Below are 22,851 nucleotides of genomic sequence, written 5' to 3'. Positions count from 1 at the left end.
TAGCAGAGGGCTGTTGTACTACAGTTCCCTTCCTGCTCTGTTGTCTAGAAAATTCTTCCATTTTTCCTCCTGGTTGAAGTCAGAATGTCTCTGTGTTCAGTGAAGGCTATCTGTGCGTGAAACAGCCTTCACTTGAAAGCTCTCTATCTTCTGCATCTGGGATTTTGGCTAGCTCTGGCCTTGGAGAATTGGATTTAAGAAGTCCAGAGTTTGTTTCTAACAGTGAGGCTGCAAGGTTGAGGCTCACGCTCAGTTTTGTGTTAACAAATGTTATCTGAATCCCAGCTGGCCAAATAGCTTCAAGACATAACAGTGCTGCAGCTCAGCTGCTGGAGGAGCTGGGTGAGAAGCTAACAGCAATGAAGTGAATTAAAGTCGTGGGTGTAGTTTGTGGTGCAGACCTCTGTGCCGAGTGAAACTGTGATGTTTTTCCTCCTTTCCCTGGATAGCCGTCTGGCTGCAGGAGGGCGAGAGATCTTCGTACAAAAATGACTTCTTCCACTTGGTAATAAGATAAATAGCACTTATCCTGCTGTTTGCTAAGTATTGCAAGATTGGGATCATTCTGCAGAGTCTGAGAGAAGGAAACTTGCTGCCCTCAGAGCTTTGAAGACTTTCTTCAGGGCAGACTTCACTTTCTCTGGAAGTTCGCCCTTGAGTGGTGGTGAGCGAAGGAGGGTACATTTCTGTTCAGAGTTGAATCTTCCCTAATCTGCAATATATATCCTTACTTTCATGCAAGTGGGAAATAGCCACATCATGGATAGAAGGAATGTGTGCCCACACGCTGTGATTCAGACCAGTCTCTTCTCCCTGATGCAAATAAGTTTGCATCGAATATGTTCCTGGTTTAGGTCTTTGTTCCTCTAACTGCAGTCAGCAAACAAAGCAAACCCATGTTTGTTCTCCAAGAGTGAGAACTCTGGATCCATGACTCTGAATTGAATCTTTGCTTAAATAAATGTATATATTTTTTAAAGGCATCTTCTTTGCCTGTTGTTCTCTTAAATCTCCTTGCCATTTTGATGCTTCCTGTGCCAGCTGACTGATCATAATCATCTTGGATCGGTGATGTCTATCTTGATAACTGAACACCATGATCTTTAACCTTCATGTTTTCCAAGAGGTAGGATTGGTGTTTTCAGTTTCCTAAGGCTCTACCTGCATTCAGAGGAATCAAAAAGGGTTGCTCCAAGAGCATGGCTAACAGATTTGGGGTTGCTGAGTGTCTTGACTTTCAGAATGCAGGTTTGCATTCTGTAGTAGAACAGTATAGGAGCTGTGTGTGCATAGCTGTCTTTGCCTCTGTGCTCTTCTGTCTGATCCTGCAAGCAATAATTCTGTGTTGGGAATTTATAAGCTTTGCAGAACAAGGATTGTCACTCTGAAAATGGATAGCACAGGGTGGCCCGATGTTGTATTCAGCCCAATCAGTGTAACTCAAATAGAGGATGTCAGTTCATGCAGCCTTCTGTCTATGGACCAAGCTTCCCACAGACAACAGAAATGTCTGCTCAGTAGCAGATCTCGAGTGAACACGATCAAGAGATAAATGCTGTAGGATTGCACTGAGAATGACAATGTGTACTTAACTGCTGTAGATAGGAAAAAAAACTGCTTTTGTTTCTCTTTGACAGGCTGGTACCGAGGATACACGCTCCGCAATAAATCAAAGAAGGTATGAGCTCACTTGTCAGTAGCTGATTTTCATTTTGCACCTCACCAGACCCCATCCAGCGCTGTAAAGGCTGTGCTGCTGCTGTATTTCTGTTGTATGCAGGTCTCCTGACCAACATCCTCTTTTCCTCAGCAATAGAAATAAATGCCCTTGAGGTGAATGTTTCAGACCCGTTAATGAGGTACTTCCCCAATGTAGGCATGCGTAGTGCAGTTTGAAGTGGGGAAGTTGACTGTTGTATATCTGTATATGCTAGCATATTGCTTCATTATTACAGTCTTGGACATGAACACATCCAGCAGTAACTGTATGATTGAGCTAACTATATGATGGTGAGATCAGGATTTTAATTTGACTTAGAAAATATCCCAAAAATAACACACCTGTGGATCACAGCCAGGCTGCTTGAGGTTTGCAAAATCAGTCTGAACAATGCGTGGAATCTCTTTTCCCATAGGAGTCCTGCCTCTTCTCATGTGGTGACATCCTTTACTGAATCCATTTTTCAGCCCTAAAGGGGAGTGAATGCTCCTAGAAGGGTCAGTTCTGTTAAAGCTTGGGATTCCTACAGATGCTGTCATGAGCTGTGAGCTTTCCCAGAGAACCACAAGTCCGCTCTGTAGCAAGTGCATTGGGTGCAACTGCTAGTCTGCAAGACCTTACGGTGTTTTGCACAGGCAGATGAGTGTCAACACAGCGAAGCAACAGATTAACTTAGCTGGGGTGCTAACATCAAACAGAAGGCTTAAACACTGGCAGAGTTCTCCTGTATGCCCTGTCTGGCTGACCTAACACCTTTCTGTTGTGGGTAAACAGCAAATACCTGCTGCTTGTGCTCGTTACCCCTTCCCCTGCTTTTTTGTTGAAGGCACTTACATCATATGCTACAGTGTGATTTGTTGTTTGCTTTCACTTATTCTATTTATTTATTTTTAGGGCATTTTCCCAGAAACGTATATCCACTTAAAAGAGGCAACTGTGAAGGACCGGGGGTAGGTTGGAGCTTTTTGAGATGTGCTCTGAGAACAGAACCAAAGGAACACCGTTTCATTTTGTTGTTGTTTTAAGAAAACACATTTAAAAAGAAAGCAGAAACTTTAGTGGTTGTTGTCATGAGTGTTGTTACTAGACTGTGCTAGGCTTCTGGATCTCGTTTGTTCTGAGCATAGTACATCTCAAAACATCTGTGAGCAGAGAGGCAAGAGAATACTGTGTGCAAAAATAAAAGAGGTCTGTTAGACAAGTTAGTGGCAAGACAGGACAGACAAGTTACACGGAGCCCTCTGGGGAATCCTGCAAATCTTAACGTGTTCCTGCTCACAGCCAAGGAGCCAGTAGGAGTGTGGACTCCTTCCTGTCTTGGAAAACGCTGTAGGAAGTGACTCCTCATTTGATTCTTATAAAGGATTCTGCAATGAATACTGTGTGAGGAAAATAGCAGTTGCAATAGGAAGAGATTTAAGAAAGTACTTTTTTCTTTTTTTTTTTCCTTAAGTGTATGTGGCCAAGTTACCACTGGAAGCAGTGATTGCTGAGAACTTCTGTCCATTTAGCAGTGAGTTCCTGGAAAGGATCCATTGAACGTAACAAGACAGAAAGAAATTGGAATCATTTTCACATTAAAAATGGATAATGATGTGTTGGAGAACCAATGGAACAATGTAGAAACTATGTAGAGTTCATACAATTCATAAGTGAATTGTATGAAAATCTAGGCTGCTTCTCCAGTTATGTATTTACAACTGAAAGATGTTTTATGACTGGGTATGGATATTAATTGTAACACCCTCTTTCTGTGTTCTCCATCTTTAGACAACATGAAACAGTGATTCCGGGTGAATTGCCACTTGGTCAAGAGCTTACTTCCACCCTGAGGGAGTGGGCAGTTATCTGGCACAAGTTATATGTGGTAAGTCTGTTTCAGTGATTGGTGTTTGGTGGATGAAGTGGAAGAAGGGCTGTGCCGTGCAGGTTGAATTGCAGACAGCTTGCAAGTCTTTTAAAGGCTCTTATTTCCATATGTGCAGCTGGAACCTGTGTGTCCATTTCTGCTCTTAAGAAAGGCTGAAAATGTTCAGCCCTCCTCTAGATAAGATCTACAAGCACCGAGGGAAGGGAGCTTCAATCCATGCTACAAAGTGTTCACTGTACGTAAATAATTGGGTGGTGATGCAGCACTGATGAAGACTTGACTCTCAGCATTGACCTGGCACAAGTCACACTCAGCATCGTGTGTGTGCGAGTCACAGTTTACAACCTGAATGAAGGTTCCTGCCTTCTGTATGAGGACAGAATGTCTCAGTGAAGTTAGGTGAGAACCCATCATGTTGTTTTAACGTTTAACAAGTAGAAGCTCTTTTTCTAGACATAGTGTAAGTACTGAATGGAATGGCTCACCCTTGCCATGGAGTGCCTACGGGCCAAAAAGTCACGGGATGAGAAGTGAGCTGGGGTGGTGATCTGCTTAGTGGCCTGGCCATGTGATAAATCACTATAGAAAAGTCAAACCAAGTTAGTGCATGGATTTTATAGTTTTGCTCAGATAGGTGAAGTTCTTGCACAGAGAAACTGGTGTTCACAATGACTCGCTGTCTTTCAAAGGTGGTTGTTAAGGCATGCTAAGAAGAGTCAAACGATTTTTCTTTGGTCAGTAATGAGTTCAGCCTGCATGGTAGTGTGTGCTCTGAGACTCTAATTAAGATGAGAGAATTATTTTAAATTAGCTCTAACCATTCAGTGTATCCAGAACAAGCTTTCCTATTGAAAATGTAGGGCCACAAGGATACTTTGTTTGTGGTCTACAAAACCACAAAAATTCATTCCACCCTCTTAATTTAATGAGAAAGCGTATGTGACATTATTACTGTGTGAAAGCAGAACTTTTGATCCTGGCTTTATTTATAGGCTTTTATTTTTTTAATGCATTACTTGTTTCAGAATCTCTTTTTCCTACGAGCAGAAATCTTTTGCGTTCCTTTGATTAACCAGCATAAGTCTTAAAATAGCCTTGGAAAATGTTGTGGTTTGAGATGGATTTATTTTATTTTCCCTTGCAGTATGTATTAAGAGAAAGAAGAATAAAGAAACAGGACACCACTGAAGGAGGAAGGGGATATTTGAGGACAGAAAGGAAATACAGAGGATTTCTTTATTTGGCAGCGCTTTATTTCCCCTTAATTTCTGTGTTTTTCTGCAGATCTTGTACCATCGGGTATATCTCTACTGCAAACAAATACAAAAAAGGGTGGCACTTTTAGCTTGGGCTGGTTAATAGCAGTTAACAAAAGTAAACAGCTGGAGAGATAACTCAGGTTTAGCCAGCCAAATTGAGGCCTGCTCTGAATTTCTCTAGAAGCTCACCGGAATTGCATTCCTTTAGGCGACTTTAGGTTAACAGGGCGCTTTTATTTCTTTCCTAAATACACCTGCTGTACCTTCTCTTTATCAACTGTAGACTAACCCAGCTTCCCCCAGCACCTTCACCCAACTCCAGTGGAAGATGGGTCCCAGTTCGTAGCTGCCTTTGGGTTTCTGTTCTGAAGGGGCAAACGTGGTGTCATTTCATCTTCTGCCTCCTTTACAGAATGGGGCAGTAACTTCACTGAGCCTCTTTGTCAGGTGTGTGTGAGCAGTTGGTGCTCACAGTTAAACATTAACAGTTGATACCACACGCTGCCATTAGTCAGCTGCTGGTGACTGTCCCTGCAGTACACAATTGACCAGTTCCTGCTTGCTGGTGGTAGAAAAAAAGCCCCACTCTTAACCACCATTTTAGAGCTGCATAACCATAAACTTTGTCCCAGTAGAGCTGATGTAAGATGATTTATGGCACCTTCCTTCTGAAAATGAGCTGCCCTTGCAGCTGGCTGTGGGTCAGAATTGTTGTAGTGCCCAGCTAACTGGGTGCTGGTGAGTGAGGACAGGGCCTGGCTTCCTCCTTCAGTCTAACAGCTGATGCTTTAAAAGGCTTAATTACTCATCTAGGCACGTTCTGCTGCAAATATGGTTATTATCACATCACTATCCACTTTGTAATTACACTGTCAGCCTTGGAATCTGAAGCTCTATGAAGGAGGTGTGGGTAACTAATTTTTAAGATGTGGAACCAGTTAATAGCATAAAAAATATTTTCATTAATCAAAGATGATGACAGTAGAAATGGGAGAAGGAAACTTCACAATGCAGGCTTCGATGTCCTCTTTATGATTACAGATGCTGCATTCGTAACAAAAATGCGGCCACTTTGGCAAAGACAGATGAATACCTGGGCAGATTGGGCAGGTGATATCTGGGGAGCTTCCTTCAGTCACATGGTCTGATTACATTATTTGGTTGATCTCTGCCTTGGTGGGTTTTGAGCAACCAGTGTATAGAACTTTCAGAAACCTCTGTTGCCATTCTGCCTTTGCTAGTGCTTAAAAGCATTGTGTGATTCACGACTGCATTTTGCAGTCTGAATTCTGTGCAAACGCAAACAAAAACGAGTGCTCTGAAGAGCAGATAATCTTCACCCTTATTTGCTGATAGGCTCCAGTCAGGGAGATGATTGTGTTTCAGCAGAGCTACTCTGGTTTCCATGAGACTCTTGTCTGGAGGTCAGGCGTGGGCACAGCAATCCACGTGTGAGCTAGTGGTGAGTAGGAAAGGAACCTTGAAATACTGTGGCAGTGTATCTCAAATACTGCTGCATTTTCCTTTTTATGCATAATAATTGGATTGAAGTGTTCTTTAGGCTGTAGAAGGTGTGAAGAGAAAGCTTATGTGGGCTTCAGTGTCATTATTATTTCTGTTTTGGTGTCACTGTTAGACTTCTGCAGGTAAAGAGTTTACCATAGAATCTTAGTATCTAAATAGGTGAAACAAATGGGAAGCATGCATAAAAAATGTGAGGCTATGTCACACTTCCTGAGAGTGACAGACCTCAAATCTTGAGGCACTTAAACCTTGGCAGTGCAAAGTGCTGGACAGTTTTCCCCATGGTTTAATCTTGTTGTGTCATATGAAGCCTTTTGCTCAGATATTTTTAATTAAATGCAGCTTGTGTGGTGGATTCAGATGAGTACACTTCAGGAAGTTATCTGAGGTTGTAGTTTTCAGTTTATTATTTATGAGCTTAAATGGTCCCTTTTCTTCCTGTAGGATAACAAAACAACACAGTTTCGTCATGTCCAACAGTTGACTTACAGCCTGATAGAGTGGAGATCACAGATACTATCTGGGACTCTTCCCAAAGATGAGCTGGCTGAACTCAAGAAGAAAGTCACTGCTAAAATTGACTATGGCAACAGGTAGACTCCAAACTACATCCAGAGGGCAGGGTAGGGTCCCAGATCCCACTGCAGGCTCTGGAACTGTTTTGAGGATGGATGTAAGTGGCTATTAATACAAAATGGTGTAAAGAAGCACACAAGAACAACAGTGAATCAGGCTGTACGTTTTGCCTTGGAAAGGAGGTGATTGCAGCTTTCTGTTCCCATCAGAACGTGATTAATGTGACAGGTGGGCATGTAGCAGTTGGCTCTTCATATGCCAGCATTCTCTTTAAATTTGGCAGCAAAGCTTACCTGTCTTAATTCTGCAGAGATGCTGGCACATGGCTGCATTTCCCATGGAGCACAGTTTGTGCCCGGCTGACTGGAGCTGGGATTTGGATGCTGGTTGTGAACTAAACTGCTTTATCAGCAACTGAGCAATACAGTCCTATAGGCCACCAAAACTACATCTTTCGCTGGTTTATACAGAATAGGGATTGTCTCCAATACTCATTTATCTACCTGTCAGACTTGATTCAGGTCAAATAAGTCAATTAAGAAGAAAGCTTATGGCAAAGAATAATAATTAGCCACAACCCGTGAGCTTCATAGAAATACCTACCATTTTATGTTAAATACACGTAAGTGAGAACAAGATGTCATCTTAGCACAGAGTTACATGGCTAATTATTTTTCCCTTTAATGGGGAAACTGGATATGGGGGATGAGGAAGTTCTGTTTCTGAGTGGGAAAACCATTAATGTGATTATTAGAAGGAATAGAATCAATGAATATTGGCAGCCTGGTGCAGCCCACAGCTTGATCTGTCATTTGTGCTCTCTCAGTCACCTTTGCTTCTTACATACTGTGTTGCTGCTTTTGTCCTCTGATTCGCACGCTACTCAGGATCCTGGGTTTGGACCTGGTTGTACGAGATGACAATGGGAACATTTTGGACCCAGATGAAACCAGCACAATCTCTCTTTTCAAGGCCCATGAAACTGCATCCAAAAGGATTGATGAAAGAATCCAGGAAGAAAAGGTACATCTCTTGCTGCTGGCTTTACCCTCCTCTCAGAACTTGTACCTGCTGTGTTTGTACGTTCCTCTTAGGGATATTGTGCTACTTTGGCAGCAGAACTGAAATGATTTATGTTGTTTTTAATGGGAGCACTGTTCTTCTTTGCAGTCCCTGCAACAGAATTTGGAACTCCGAGGGCAGCCAATATTTAACACAACACACACTTACAGCCTCTATGTAAACTTCAAGAATTTTGTCTGTAATATTGGAGAAGATGCAGAGCTCTTAATGAGCCTCTATGACCCTGACCTCTCCAAATTCATCAGGTAGGGTGTTGGGGTTCTTTGTGTACACATGAGCAATTTAGTTGTTCTGAAGAAGCCAGTGCAAGTTAGAAAGCAAGAATCAGCAGAGAAGTGTTTTCAGTTCTGTTGGTTGCTGCTCCAGTAGTGATTTGAAAGGTGATTATTTAACTTCAGCTAAGAAGTGAAGACCATGAGCACTTGTACTCTGCTTCTTAAAGCTGGGTGTTTCTGTGATACAGTAGTGAAATCCCAGATTGTGTCTTTTATGTTCTTTAATTTCCCTGTTTCTTTCACTGTTTTGAGGCATTTGATTCATTGCTTCTCTTTTGATGTGATACATGCATATTGTTTTCTGTCAAATTAGTGCAAGTTCACACTTAAAAGCTGGCTATCTTGTACCAGTCAGGGAGGATACAAGGTATAAGGAGGCGTTTAGGTGTCAGGCACCATCTATCTCTATCACTGAAGTTATCAGGTGTGAAGATGCAGTCAGCTGAGAGTAGCCATTCCCCCTGTGCCTGGCTTCTGCCTTCAGTGAAACGAGCCTCTTGAGAATCATGTTGTCATTGCATATTTTGGCAGAGCTTTTCAAACACTCCGAAAAGATCAAACTACTCTGGGATAATTGGAATGTTAGATGTTGATTTTTGCTTTTTTTTGCTTCATTTGTAGTGAAAATTACCTTGTTCGTTGGGGCAGTAATGGGATGCCTAAGGAAATTGAGAAGCTAAATAACCTTCAAGCAGTCTTTACTGTAAGTTGTTGTATTTTCATCCTGGAGATTCTTCCCCATGCTGCAGACATTGGAGTTTGGGATTCTTTCCCCTTCTTGCCCCTCTGCTTCTAGTGGAAGTGGCAATTTAGGTTGGTTTTATGGGCACTTAAGATCTCATGGGCAGCCTCAGAGGAATGCTCCTGAGAAGTATTTTTTTTAAGAGTAAATTTCCTTTTAAATGTGTACAGTCTAACAAAGCAAAAAGCTTTTTGCTCTCTGTCCTCTTCTCCCCTGTTTATAGAGCAGATTGATGTAACTTTATTTTAAATAACTTCCAGGATTTAAGCAGTTCGGATTTGATCAGGCCGAAAATCAGCTTGGTGTGTCAGATTGTGAGAGTGGGGCATATGGAGCTGAAAGATGGGAAGAAACACACGTGTGGACTCCGGAGGCCCTTTGGTGTGGCAGGTATGGCAAATTCAGACACAGGAGAGAAGAGCGTGGTCCAGTGCTTGGGAGGTGAATTAGGAAACATAGGCTGTATGCCAGCAAACCTGTTAACTCTTTCATGTCAGCATCTCTTGAGGACTGAGAATATGATGCTGAGCTGCTTGATACTCCTTTGAGATCTTTCAGTCACATACGTGAAGGTGACACGCTGTCAGTGCTTGCTTTTTGGCTTGTCTCCATCTGAATAGATAACACACTGCTGTCAGTACAGTGGACTTTTCAGATGTTTGAAGAAGAGGGATTTGCTCCCCACAACTAATAGGATAAAGATGGATTTTTTTCAAAGGAGCTTTGGTGAATGAGACATCCAATTCCTGTTCAGTTGCTGTGATGGCTTGTGAAGAGCCTTGCTTGAGGTCCCTGGGGAAAACAATTTCAAAATAATCAGCATTTGAAACCTAAACATTTGGAGAGGTGTTGTTTTTTTTTTTTGTCTCCAAATGCCTGAATCCCAGCTGTGGTTGTTTTTTTTTTGTATCGTATATTCACATTCACTCCCATGTGCTGACTTAAGCACCAATAAAAATATGCTTGTTAAAAAGTTAAAAGGATGAGAGTGGCCTTCTGCATTGCTGTCACGAGTGGTCTTGGACTGAAACAAGCAGCTTTTGTTTCCATTCTGATAGGGAGAGCTCTCTCTGTGTTCTCTTTTGGCACTTGGCAGAACTGTGTGTTGGGTTTGTGTTGTTTCAGTGATGGACATAACAGATATCATACATGGGAAGGTGGACGATGAGGAAAAGCAACATTTTATTCCATTTCAGCAGTAAGTATCATACTTTGGAGTTCATCACATATCTGGCTCTTTTAAGGCACTTGTCCTTCGGAGAAGGACAAATTTGTACGGCAGCCTGGCAGCTGACCAAGGTCTCTACAAATAGATTAGCTAATGGCAGTAGTCAGCTTTTTGCAGGAAAAGATTTTTGTTGGTCCTCTGATGCTTTTGTTCCCCTGGATTTACATGTCTATACAGTAAGTTACTCAGGGAGTCTTAGCAGTGCTGCTGGAGTTGGTGGATATTCATATTATATGAAGGAGGAAAGAAGAGCAGAGAGCAAAATAATGTGAGTCTGGGGGATGTGACCTTAAAAATTGTCATGGAAGTGAGGCAAGGTTTTGGGGAGCACCTGAGCAGGCAGGGATCATTGCTCCTTGTCAGCTTGTGTGGCTCCCTGGGCATTGCCAGCCTGTAGCTTTTCAGGGTGAGTCAGAAAAGAGTTATAAAGAGATTTCTCCCTCTTCCTGGAAAAGAAATTCAGGCCCCATTGTGATGTGCATTTCTGAAATGTTAAAACTTGTGTGTGTTCTGCCTGCTCTCCCATTGCTCACTTTCTCAGCACATTACAGTAATTAGAACGGAGCTTGTTTGGGTAGACTCAGCTTATTACTGTCCTAAATATAGTGATCCATTTGGTGTAGCTTATGTTGTTGCAAGATATTTTCAGGGGAGACTGTTGTATGTCTCTACCATTTTAGCACCTGCAAGACTGCAAAAAAGGATGTATTTTAATTTGCAGAATAACATGAGTCTCCTTTTTTTTTTTTTAACCCTGTTTTTCTTTTCTTATAATCAGATTGAGTTTAGACCCAAATCTTTTTACCTCTGCAGGGATGGGGAGTCTGTGGGGATGTTTATATGCTTTAGTTCGTTGTTGATGGTGTGAGAACAGGAGTGTAATCTGGTTCCACATCCAGGCTCGCTAGGTGTGTTTGGCAGGGAGATGTTCAACACCCCTGTGGTGTCATTAGTCATGTTAATTTAAGGCTGGTTAATGAACATAATCTCCTGGGGGCAGCTCTGAGGCCCAGATGAAGACAGAGCTCAGTTCATCTAATGGGAGCAAAAGACTCCACCTACTGAGCTGCGTGGTTCCCCATAGCCATAGCTGCTCTACAAGGCAGTCTGTGGATGGAAAAAGGAGCAAAGTAGAACTGGCTGCCTTTGTGGTTGTCCTTAAGGCTGCTGGTTCAGCATGCTACAGATGTATTCACAGAGCTTTTAACTAGGGACAAATTATTTATCCTAATCCTAGACTAGCAGTGATGAGAGTTCAGATGTTTTTTTTCAGTTGGGTTTAGGCAGGTGAAGAAAAAGTCTTAATTTAGAAGTAATTACACTACTTGGAAAACAGTTAGCTGTTGGCCAGCCCTTGTCTCGCAGAGCACATGGTGATGTTAGTTTATCCACTTCCCAGTCTGTTGTTGTTCTTCTCAGGATTGCCATGGAAACATACATCAGACAGCGACAGCTAATTATGTCCCCGCTGATAACTTCCCATGTGATTGGAGAAAATGAGCCCCTCACTTCTGTCTTCAACAAAGTCATCGCTGCAAAGGAAGTGAATCATAAAGGGCAAGGTACAGCAGTCAGGCAGGACGTGAAAAGCTGGTGTGGGGAAAGGTTCCTCTTGCTTACAGAGGAAAGTAAATGGCTCATGAAAGTCCAGAGATCGATGGTTACTGGAGTTTGCTACCTTCACCAAGCTAAACCATTGTTCTTTGTACCAGTGGCTGCCACCCCAGCACTTTGGGAGCTAGAGAGATTAAAAATAGGATCTGTTCTTACTTGAGTGAAAATATACCCTCCTTTTCTAGCTGATGCTTGCAACTTATGTCATTTTATTTTGTTTTATCAATTGTGGGCATAAAATATTTTTAAGTGAACATGACTGACTGCGTATTCCAGGTACTTTGTACTGGATTCTCCTGCTCTTGTATGTCTGGTTTTTACCCCAGTGAGCAAATGTTACCCTTCCTTTTTTTAGGTCTGTGGGTCTCCCTGAAGCTGCTTCCTGGTGACCTAGCACAAGTTCAGAAGGATTTTTCCCACCTTGTAGACAGATCCACTGCTGTGGCTCGCAAAATGGGATTTCCTGAGATAATTCTTCCTGGTAGGTCCCATATTCTTCCACTTTTCTGTGGAGTAGAAGAGACATGTGAAATTCTGGAGTTTCTGCCATGAACAGGTTTATTTCAAAGATGGCTTAAAGCCAGTTTGTTTTTACTTTTCGTGATATTTCAAGGTGATGTCCAATTTTTTTTGTGTGAAAATGCCTTCTTTGAGAAATATTGAAAAATGATAGCATCAGTCCTCCTTGGAGGAAGATCTGTCTTTAGTTGAAAAGATAATTTTGTTGCTTACAGTTCTGACCCTGCTTTGCTTTATCCATTCAGAACTACTTTAGACCTACACAGCTCACTGCATTTAAAAAGGTGTTGCATAAAGGCAGAGGTCTCTGAAAATAAAAATACAGTGGTACGTTGTAAAAACTTCTCTACAATTGGAAATGAAGATGAAATGGTGTGATGTTGGGTGCCATGAATTAGCTGCTGTCAATAGCTATGAAGAGGAAAAGGATGATGTGTTACCCTATGATGTTAGATATTACCTGGGGAACTTCTATGACTCTCCATACAGTAAAAAGAACTCATTGAGTGCTGTGGATTTTAGGTGATGTTCGAAATGATATCTATGTCACTCTGATACAAGGAGAGTTTGACAAAGGGAAGAAGAAGACTCCTAAGAATGTAGAAGTCACCATGTCTGTACATGACGAGGATGGCAATCTCCAAGAGGTATGATGGCCTTTGCAGAGGAGAACAGAGCTGCTCATTTGGATAGTGGTAGCTCTGGTGCATAGGATCTTTTTCATTCTTCAATTTGTGAGCAAGGACTGCATGATACTGAACAAGAGAGATTAGAGGTGATCTCAATGAGTAATTTGAAGTCACTAATTTTCTATGTTATTATCAAATGTGAGTAAAAAATGAAGTGACACAGATCCCTTGGTTGGAAAGCATGGATTTTGAGCAACTCCACAAGCTCTATGCTTTGAAAATTTTCAACCCCAAATGCTTCCTGTCTTTCATTCTAGACCTCACCTTTTCTTTTCCCCCCCACCCTCATTTTTTTTTCCCAAAGAAAGCTATCCATCCTGGTGCTGGTTACGAAGGTGTCTCTGAGTATAAGTCTGTTGTTTATTATCAAGTCAAGCAACCATACTGGTATGAAACTGTAAAGGTAAGAGTGCATAATTTATAATCTTGCTTCTTTGCGTGGAAAAAGGACCTGATTTAAAATCAATTAATTAAAATTGTTATAAAACTAATTTAAAACTATAATGTCCTGTAAATTGATGATGATGTCCCATCATTTGTAGGTATCCATTGCAATAGAGGAAGTCAGTCGTTGCCACTTAAGATTCACTTTTCGTCATCGATCATCGCAGGAATGTAAGTGTTCAAAGAGAAGCCCAACAGAGCACTGCCCTTTTCCTACTCATTGAGATTTTTGAGTTTCTGCAGTGCTGTACCAGTTTGCATTCTGCTTGTTTCCAACATTGGGATGTCATTGGAAGCAAAGACAAGTCATTGAAGCTTTTTATAGCCTTAATAAAAGATTAAGTGCTGGTTTTGTTCTAAAACTGGAGTTAAATAGGGAGCAGAGCATTAGCCCCCTTGGAAGACTTTTGTCAGTGCTTCTCTGTGTATAGCTGTCTTTTTAATTTCTTTTGAGACCTTCACACAGTTAAGTCCCATTCAGTCTAATGATCTTACAGGAGGTTTTCTGATTACACTGGTGAAAGGCATATGAGAAATTTAGAGCCAAAACTTCGGCAGACTTCTTCAGAACCACGTGAAACAGGATCATTAAAGTCAAACTGGTCTCTTGGAAGAAATCTTTTAAGGCAGTTGAGAAATGCAGTGACACGCTTCTGCATCCATAGTCACATGTCAGTTTGAAAATCCCTACCAAAATCTGTGTGCACATTGTGTTTGTCCATCTATCAAAAAACTAGCCACTGAAATTGCGTGGAGAAGGAAGATTGATTCAGAGAGGAAGCTTTTTCTGTAATTGCACATATCAGCCAAGTGCCCTGAGATGAGCTTTCTGCTGTGGATCATGAAGCATTCTACCTCCAACACATTATCTTGTGATGGTGCTAAATAAAGATGCTTCATGAATTATGAACAGCATGGACATAATTAAGATAATTCCTAATACATTTTTTTTCTTTATACTTATAGCAAGGGATAAGTCTGAGAGAGCTTTTGGCATGGGCTTTGTGAAACTGATGAATGCAGACGGAACAACGCTACAGGATGGCAAACACAACTTGATTATTTATAAGGTAGCTCTGGCATTTGCTGGCCTCACTTTGGTGTAATTAATGAAAGTGTTTCTTTTGACTTACTTTATGTTTTTCTAAGCAATGTAAACACTGCTGTATCATTGTGGGAATGTTAAATGATTCCTTTCGGGATGATGGCAGAGTAGCCTGTTTTTGTAAGTTATCAATACAGCTTTAAGGGATTGGTTTTCTGACTTGGGCACAAATCTGGTACATACTAGTGTGTGTACAATGCTTTTCTTCTCCCGTTGTTCACTGGACAGCAAGCAGCAAACAGGCCTGGTGAGCACCTCATTTAGAAGATCAGTGTGTGACAGGGAGAGAGATATGGTGCCTTTCATCACAGTAAGAGGAAGAAGCTAATGCATTGCTGTAGAAAGCTACAGTGGGATGGGGTGGGTTGAACTCCTACAGTGTGTGGCTTGATTCACTCTCTCAAAGAGCTGAGTTTATTGGCAGGAGGCAGGCAACTTCTATTCCTTAAAGTTAGAAGTCCAAACAATGCAAGTAAATGACCACAGACATGAAAGTGTGTTGAAAGCCTTCTGTGGCCGTCCCTGTGTTTAAGTGTTTATGTGGATAATGTATCTGCAGATGAGAACTGCAAGAGTTCAGAGAAGTGCTCGGTGTGTGAGATAACCCTCCTCTTTCTTGTGGTCAACCAACAGGGTGATAACAAGAAAATGGAAGATGCAAAGTGCTATTTGACTCTTCCTTATACAAAAGTGGAAATGGAGGAGAAGGAGACCCCCTCAGGGAAGAGTCTGCACCATCTAGCCAACTTTACACCCAACAAAGACAGTACAAAAGACAGCTTCCAGATAGCCACTTTAATCTGCTCTACCAAACTCACCCAGAATGGTAGGTCTTTGTTAGCCTCCCAGTGGTATTTCATGCTGTGCATTTGAATTTAAAAGGGCCATTTCTTTCTGCAGATGTCTATGGCATTGTGGCACATGTGAGCATACTGCTTTAACTTTAATCTTGCTGCTTCACACATCAGCGACAGCCCAGTCCCAGCATTGTTGGCACCAGCATTGCCTTTATTTGCTTTAGAGTTCCTGCTCTAAAGCAAACACAGAGCAGAGCACAAGAAAAGTCATGTACTCTTGTAAATGTCCTGGTTTGAGGTGTCTTCTCCTGAGTGAATGAGACTCCTGCAGAATTGTCTACTGAATGCTTTATGTTATCAAAGTACATCAAGGTTTTCCATTAATAGCAAAGCTGACTTTCTTGCCAAGACAAAAGAGCCACATCGAGGTAATTTTCTGCACAACACGGTGTGACTTTTCCTTGTAAGCTGATTCTAAAAATAACCTCTAGTACTTATTCTGTACTATTCTACAGCCATTAAGTCAGCTGTGTTGTTGTAATCTGTTTCTAATTGCTGATGTTCTGTCCTTGCTAGTTGACCTGCTGGGTTTGTTGAACTGGCGTTCCAACTCTCAGAACATTGCCCACAACCTCAGGAAGTTAATGGAGGTGGAAGGAGGAGAAATTGTAAAGGTATACATAGAGATTTGAGTCTCCTTGTTGTGCAGATACTTTGAAGGATTATCACTGTGTTGTACCCAAGAGCTCCTTGTGTGGGCTAGGGATAATTGTTGTTCTAGCTGCAGAATAATGGCCAGTTAAAAAAGCAGTAGACAGAAATGAAGTGGGGACAATCAGAGGTGATAAGAGCAAGGAGGATCTTTTCTTACAGCTGAGAATAGGATGATCATCATGAGCAGCATGTGAATGAACATAAGGAATGAACATAAGATCCCTTTAAAAATGGTCTTTTGTGTATGCAGTTTAACTGAGCTGGGCTGGAGGGGAACCATGATCCAAAAGAACAGACTCCTGTGCAGTGTTCCAGTGCTCCTTTCTGACACTTTTGCTATTCATTCCTCTAGTTTTTGCAAGACACTCTTGATGCACTTTTCAACATAATGATGGAAATGTCAGAAAATGAAACCTATGACTTCCTTGTGTTTGATGCACTGGTGAGTGACTTTTTCCATCGATGTTATTAGAAAAAGAAATCAACAAAAACCAGTGACATGATTGGAGACTAAGTTGTGTTGCAGTTAGTTGAAGATTGTGCATCTCTGTATCATCTCTCTCCTTAATTTTTTTTTTGCAGGTATTTATTATTTCTTTGATTGGAGACATAAAGTTCCAGCATTTCAACCCTGTACTTGAAACTTACATTTACAAACACTTCAGTGCAACTCTCGCATACGTGTAAGTATTGGTAACCACAAACCTACAGACTGACCTCCAGGCAGCATCTCTCTGATACTGACAGTGAATTAAACTAATGTGGTCACAACAGCATAGACCCCAGATGATTGTTTTTTGTCCTGTTCTTCTCTGCTTCCAGGAAATTAAAAAACCCTGCAGTTAGCTTTTTTACTTTGTTAAAAGTTTCCGTTGTCAGAATTCTTTTCTGCAAGATGCTGCTGGCTTGGCAAATGCTGCATTAAGAGCGTGTGATTCAGACTGTCTTTTGACCTGCAGCACTCACACTTTATTTTTATTTTGTGCGTGTGTGTGTTACAAAAGGGTCTTTGTGTTTATCAGCCTGCTTTCCTATCAAAAAAAGGCTTCTTGCAGTCAGTCTGTATGGAAGATGTCATTGTAAGTCACTGCAGGGACAGGGGAATTGATCAAAGAGGATAAATTCATTAAAAGCCTGATCTAATAGGTATTGCTGCTGCTGGAACTACGTAGAACAAATTTGCAGTGCTTCACGTTCAGAAATGCAGCTGAGGATGATGGGAGTAATTTTGTTTTCCCATAGCAGTTGCATTTTTGAACTTCAAAGCTGGATGCTGGTAGTGTGGAAGTAGAGCAAGTGCAAAAGCTGTCATATACTTATCTATTGCTCACACACCACTTGGAGTGCTGGGAGTTGTTTAATGAAGAGGATTTTGGTTGAAGGACAGTAAGATTCCCATCCTTTAATTCAGGAGAGACTGGATAGTGAATAAGTGTTGTGCAACTTTAGTGTTGCTTGAGAAGCACTTTGAGCTCTGTGTAGCAGAAAGCTGACACATGCAGAAGATGTCAGTCCACTTCAAAATAGGTTTTCCAAATCCCTGATTCCTTTATTTTAGGGAATAAGAAAAATACAACTGGGATTTGTAGGTAGACGTGGCAGCCGTGGTTCATCCATGGAGCTGGTCATAAAAACGTGGCACCCAAGGAAGCCAAAAGCTTCAGAAGAAAATAAGCTGTAAAGAATAGCTTCTGCTTTGGGATTGTTAGATGTAGGTCCTCTCTGGAATAACGAAGCTGAACATGCACAGAAATTTAACTCTGTCTTTATTTATTCCCCTTTTTGATTCTCCAAAGGAAACTCACTAAAGTGCTGAACTGTTACGTGGGAAATGCTGATGACTCCAGCAAGACAGAATTGCTGTTTGCTGCTCTGAAAGCCTTGAAATACCTCTTCCGATTCATCGTTCAGTCGAGAATATTGTACCTGAGGTGAGCTTTGTCACTGCCATCTTCACTGTGTCTCTTCATGGAAGTCAGTGCTTCCAGTCAGTATCACTGGAGAGAATACTCTTCAGTTTTGTTGAAACTCATTTAAAGACAGAAATGAGCGACTTGATTCTTGGAAACCAAGTGGATTTTGAGGCATTGGCAACTAGAGAAATGCAGCTTTTCTGTTACAGATTTCATCAGGAAATTACTCCTATGGTAACTCAGAATCCCAAATGCCATTTTTGCACTCATTTCTTTGTAGAACAGATAACTATAAGATGTTCTTCCGAACTATAAAATGATATTTCAGCTGCTGTGACTCTGCTAGCCTAGATTTACGTGTGTAACTACATTGCTTTCTGTTTTTTATAGGTTTTATGGGAAAAGTGAAGATGGTGATGAATTTAATGATGCAATACGCAAGCTGTTCTTCTCCTTCAATGTCCTCATGGACCGTCCTTTAGAGGAGGCTGTCAAGATTAAGGTATGCATAATTTGCAGGAAGAGCTAATGCCTTTTATTACATCAACTGATACATTTGGGAAGGCAGAAAAAGGGTCAAGCTTTGAGGTGCATAATCCCATGCAGATGAATCACACCAGAATCTTCAGAATATCTGTTGCAATGCTGAATGTGAAAGGAAAAAAGGCATTTAAACCATAAAATTTATCAAATGAAGATGTGAGATTCTTGCTGAAAACCCTACAGCAACTGCTAGGATGAAAGCTAACAACCAAGATGTAACATAGCATAGCATGAAAGGCTCTTCAACCGCAAGTGCCAAGTGATGGTGATGCAAATGTTACACCACTACAGAAATGAACATAATCCTGAAATGAAGGTACTGAAAAAGCAGATGGTTCCTAAAAGTATCTTAGGTTGTATATTTGCTTGTTTTTATGGCCTGGACTGGATTATGTACCTTGTGTTTGGGCTCCAAGGAGGAGCAGAGCAACTGTGCAGTAAGCCTGGCTAAATTGGCAAAGTGAGTCCTCTAGATGGTTTATTTCAGTTCTTCTAACTATATGCCTTTCTATGCTTAAAGGAAAGATTGATTCTAGACTTCGAGTGAGTATTTGGGTCATTTGAAGTCCAGCTTTGATTTTATGATAAGCAGAGTTCCTGCTGGCAGCAGCCATGAAGCATCACCCAGAGGCCTTTGGTTACGGTTGCACCCAGGTGCTTGGATGCTATAGAATCTATAAAAGCCACATTGTGGGAACTGTTTAACATATTCCTCTGTGTGTGGACGTGCTGAAGGAGCTTAATCCCTGGAACTGCAGGATGTTTGCAAAAAAATCCAACCAACTTGGCTCTGAATTCTTCCTCCTTCACTTTTTCCACTCTGTGCTGCAGTTGTGTAGTTGCTGGAGGCTTTTTGGATGCATAGATTTGATGTCAAGCCAGATCTTTGCAGGTGTCTGCGTATTTGCTCTTGACAGAACTAGATTTGCCACATGAGCCATGGGCATTGCTGTTGAGGCTTTACACCCTTCCAGAATGAACTGCCCAATCTCACTCGGTTTCAATGTGTGCTTTCTGTCTCTCATTTTCTTGCAGGGTGCAGCTTTAAAGTATTTGCCAAGCATCATCAATGATGTCAAACTAGTCTTTGACCCTGTTCAACTCAGGTAAGCAAATGAAGTTTGTCCTCCAAACTCAACTCATCTGTTGGGGAAAAAAATAAGAAACTTTCCTAAAACAGCTGCTCTGATTACGATGTGCTCATGTGTGCAGGGCGTGATTTCATAGGAAGCTCCTTCCAGGGCTCTGGAGGAACTCAGATTACTTCAAAGCAGTCTATGCCATTCAATTGCTTTTTCTTAGGAGCTTTGAGAATCTGTTCTAATCCAAATTTAAGGACTGGAGAGCCATGTGTGGAAATGTGCAAGTTTCCAATTCTTAATGATTGCTTCTGAAGTAGACTGAAATGTGTGACACAACCTTGGTCAGAAAACAAAACAAAAATTGTATTATTTCAAGAAATTCATGACACTGTGAACTTCTGTTCTTTGGCGTTCGTAGCTTTACCAGGAACCTCCCTTTCATGCTTCCTTGTTCTGACATGGATAATTTGCTCTCAACAGCAGACAGACAGCAAATGTACATGGAATTTAATTTAATGGAGTCTTAAGATTAACATGAGTCATCATTTGTCATGAAAGGGGCATCTGGAAGGATGTGCCATTGTGCCTAGCAGTGTCTTAGGCTTCAGCAGAGCAAAATTCTGCTTTCATTTTGTATGATTATTTTACCCTGGCAATGGAGGATGTACAGTACCTCCTATTTACAAGCTTTTATGGCATGTTTATTGCAAACTTTACTTTCAGAGCCTTTTGCCTGCAGTTTTTGAGTGCTGTTCAGTTCTACTGATTGCTTTGCTAAGTTTGTAGAAAACAAGTTAATAAGAAAATAACAATTCAGCACAGGGGCAAAACTGCTCAACTTGCCCAGGTGCAGGGCAGTGTAAGTGTGGATGGAAACACGCTGGGTGAAAAATGCTGATGTTCTGTTTGCTCTGTGGTTTGCATGTTAGCAACCTCTTCGGCAACTTCATCCAGAGTATTCCTGACAACCAGTTGGTTCGACAGAAGCTGAACTGCATGACCAAGATTGTTGAGAGTGACCTGTTTAAGCAGCCTGGTGAGTAGTGAATGGAGGTCAGTGGTTTCTTTGTGGAGCTGTGCACCTTTGCAAACAAAAATGTCTTTCACATTTACGCATTTAAATCAATCATCAGCAGTAGTCCACAATTAAATCCATCTGCAGAAATATTCCTCGCCTTAGTGGCTCCAGAACTTGAAACTTTTCAGTTTCAAGTTCAGTGTTTATGCAGTGTTAACTATGGTGAGATCCTGATGGAGCATGTTGGTTTAAAAATCAAGGAAGAGTGTGACCTGTTTGGTGTAACACATACCATTATGGATTATTTGTCTCTCTTAGTCTGTCAGAGTGGGTTAAAGTGTATGTTTTGGTGTCAGAGCTAAAGTTAAGAGCAGAAAGCTGCAGTGTGCTACTTGTTTATATGGACTGCTGAAGAACCAACAAGATATGGTGCTGTGTTTCATTTTCAGAATGCAGAGATGCTCTTCTCCCTCTGCTGATAGACCAGCTGAGCGGCCAGTTGGATGACAACTCAAACAAGCCCGACCACGAGGCCAGCTCACAGCTACTGAGCAGCATTCTGGAAGTGCTGGATAGGAAAGATGTGGTGAGCATGATCTCTCAAGGGTGCAAATTAAGGTTAATTCTGTCTTTTCCCTAACTCCTCAAAAAAAACCCCAATGCTTATAGAAATTTTATTGTGTTGCTCTGTATTTTTTTTTTCAATCTCTTCACACAAAGTAGCTGTGTCCAAAAAGAGGTCATGCAGAGATTGAATTGGTGGTTATTGCTGTGTACAAAGAAAAGTTCTTTCCTTCCTAGGAACCAAAATGCAGTTCTCAGTTACTTTGGTGGCTTGGTGGATTATTACAGAGCCACTGATTTGAGTATTTGGTTTCTCACTGAATAGAAACAATGGTCATTCAGTTGGGGAGTACAGTTATGCACCCTATGAGTCATGGGAATTAATTCTAAGTTGCTTTGAAAAGAGTAATTTGAAATGAAGGGACAAATGTCAAATAAAATTGTTCAGCTCAGCTGTGCTGGGATGAGCCAGTGAAGCTGGAACAGATGAACTGTGCTGTTACCTCTTCTCTAAGTCTATACCAACAGTACTCAAATCAGCTGTTGCTGTGTAGTAAGTCATCTTCTTTGCATCCTCAGATAGCAATTAAGCACTGCTGGGGCAGTCCTCCCACGTCAGGGAGCTCTCTATAGGACAGTATATGTAGAAAATAGTCTGATTTTCCTTTTTGAACACCCCCAGGGGCCCACAGCCAAGCACATCCAGCAGATCATGGAACGCCTGCTGAGGAGAATCAACCGCACGGTGATAGGAATGAACAGACAGTCTCCACACATTGTGAGAGCCCTTTCCTTCCTTCGTTTACTACATTCCCCTCTGTAATATTGGAATTTATTCTCCTGGGAGGTTTCGGTGTGTAGGGTGGTTTGTGAAATCGTCACTTCCTGTGCCGCTCCAGCATGGCTTCTGCTCGCTGTCTGTGGATGGGTGCTGGGACTCAGATGGTTCCATTCCAGCCGCAGATCAGCTGAGTCACAGTTGGCTGTGATTCTGAGTTCCTTTGGGCCCCATGCACAGAGAATTTGGTTTCAGCCCATTTTCTAATGCACGAGGAATCTCTGCTCAGAAGAAAATGCTCTTTTGCCACCTTTGCTAAAAAGGACTAAGTGCTGAAGGATTTGGCATCTCTAAATGGGAATTGTGGTTACTGTGTTGCATCTTAAAAGTGTAGGAAGCTTTATGTCCTGATTTGCACTGTGTATAAGTGTGTAGAAAGATGGAAAGATTAAGGGCAAGCATAGACAGCCATTTCATAGGTTTAAGTTCAGGTTGTTGCTATTACCAGCATGTCAGCCGTGGGAATTACAGATGGATATGATCAACTAAAAATGTAGTGATTCATATATATGTACACACACACATACATAAATATTCATTCTGATGTTTAGAGGATGTGTTTTTCTTGCAAACTGTGATCCCTGGGTGTAAAAGAAAGCTGTACTCTGACTTAATTCTTGAAAATTAGGAATTGAACTGAATGAGGGAGAGGAGAAAGCAGCCAGACACACAGTGCCAGGACAGACCTATATGTGCAGCATTGGGCCTAGTGATATTTGATTGGGTGGAACCCT

General features: G+C 41.5%; 1 protein-coding gene across 3 annotated transcripts in view; it reads left to right on the top strand.

Moving 5' to 3' along the window:
- The window catches only part of DOCK5 (dedicator of cytokinesis 5), a 69,625-nt gene that overhangs the window by 17,770 nt on the left and 29,004 nt on the right, over nt 1-22,851 (top strand). For all 3 annotated transcript variants that reach the window (XM_052701948.1, XM_052701947.1, XM_052701946.1), the window contains exons 3-27: nt 1,638-1,678; nt 2,615-2,670; nt 3,491-3,587; nt 6,818-6,966; nt 7,837-7,972; nt 8,120-8,277; nt 8,929-9,010; nt 9,310-9,439; nt 10,175-10,247; nt 11,697-11,839; nt 12,247-12,372; nt 12,933-13,057; nt 13,404-13,502; nt 13,642-13,714; nt 14,510-14,613; nt 15,282-15,474; nt 16,022-16,119; nt 16,512-16,601; nt 16,742-16,842; nt 17,956-18,090; nt 18,463-18,574; nt 19,651-19,721; nt 20,627-20,733; nt 21,165-21,301; nt 21,962-22,057. In XM_052701948.1, the coding sequence (XP_052557908.1) occupies nt 1,638-1,678; nt 2,615-2,670; nt 3,491-3,587; nt 6,818-6,966; nt 7,837-7,972; nt 8,120-8,277; nt 8,929-9,010; nt 9,310-9,439; nt 10,175-10,247; nt 11,697-11,839; nt 12,247-12,372; nt 12,933-13,057; nt 13,404-13,502; nt 13,642-13,714; nt 14,510-14,613; nt 15,282-15,474; nt 16,022-16,119; nt 16,512-16,601; nt 16,742-16,842; nt 17,956-18,090; nt 18,463-18,574; nt 19,651-19,721; nt 20,627-20,733; nt 21,165-21,301; nt 21,962-22,057 (2,732 nt within the window). The remainder of the gene's footprint in view (nt 1-1,637; nt 1,679-2,614; nt 2,671-3,490; nt 3,588-6,817; nt 6,967-7,836; nt 7,973-8,119; nt 8,278-8,928; nt 9,011-9,309; nt 9,440-10,174; nt 10,248-11,696; nt 11,840-12,246; nt 12,373-12,932; nt 13,058-13,403; nt 13,503-13,641; nt 13,715-14,509; nt 14,614-15,281; nt 15,475-16,021; nt 16,120-16,511; nt 16,602-16,741; nt 16,843-17,955; nt 18,091-18,462; nt 18,575-19,650; nt 19,722-20,626; nt 20,734-21,164; nt 21,302-21,961; nt 22,058-22,851) is intronic.

This window comes from Tympanuchus pallidicinctus, unplaced genomic scaffold, assembly GCF_026119805.1.
Source record: "Tympanuchus pallidicinctus isolate F22 unplaced genomic scaffold, pur_lepc_1.0 scaffold42, whole genome shotgun sequence".
NCBI classification, from domain to species: Eukaryota; Metazoa; Chordata; class Aves; order Galliformes; family Phasianidae; genus Tympanuchus; species Tympanuchus pallidicinctus.
The sequence above is the reverse complement of the archived record's forward strand: the minus strand, read 5'-3'. Positions and strand labels throughout refer to the sequence as shown.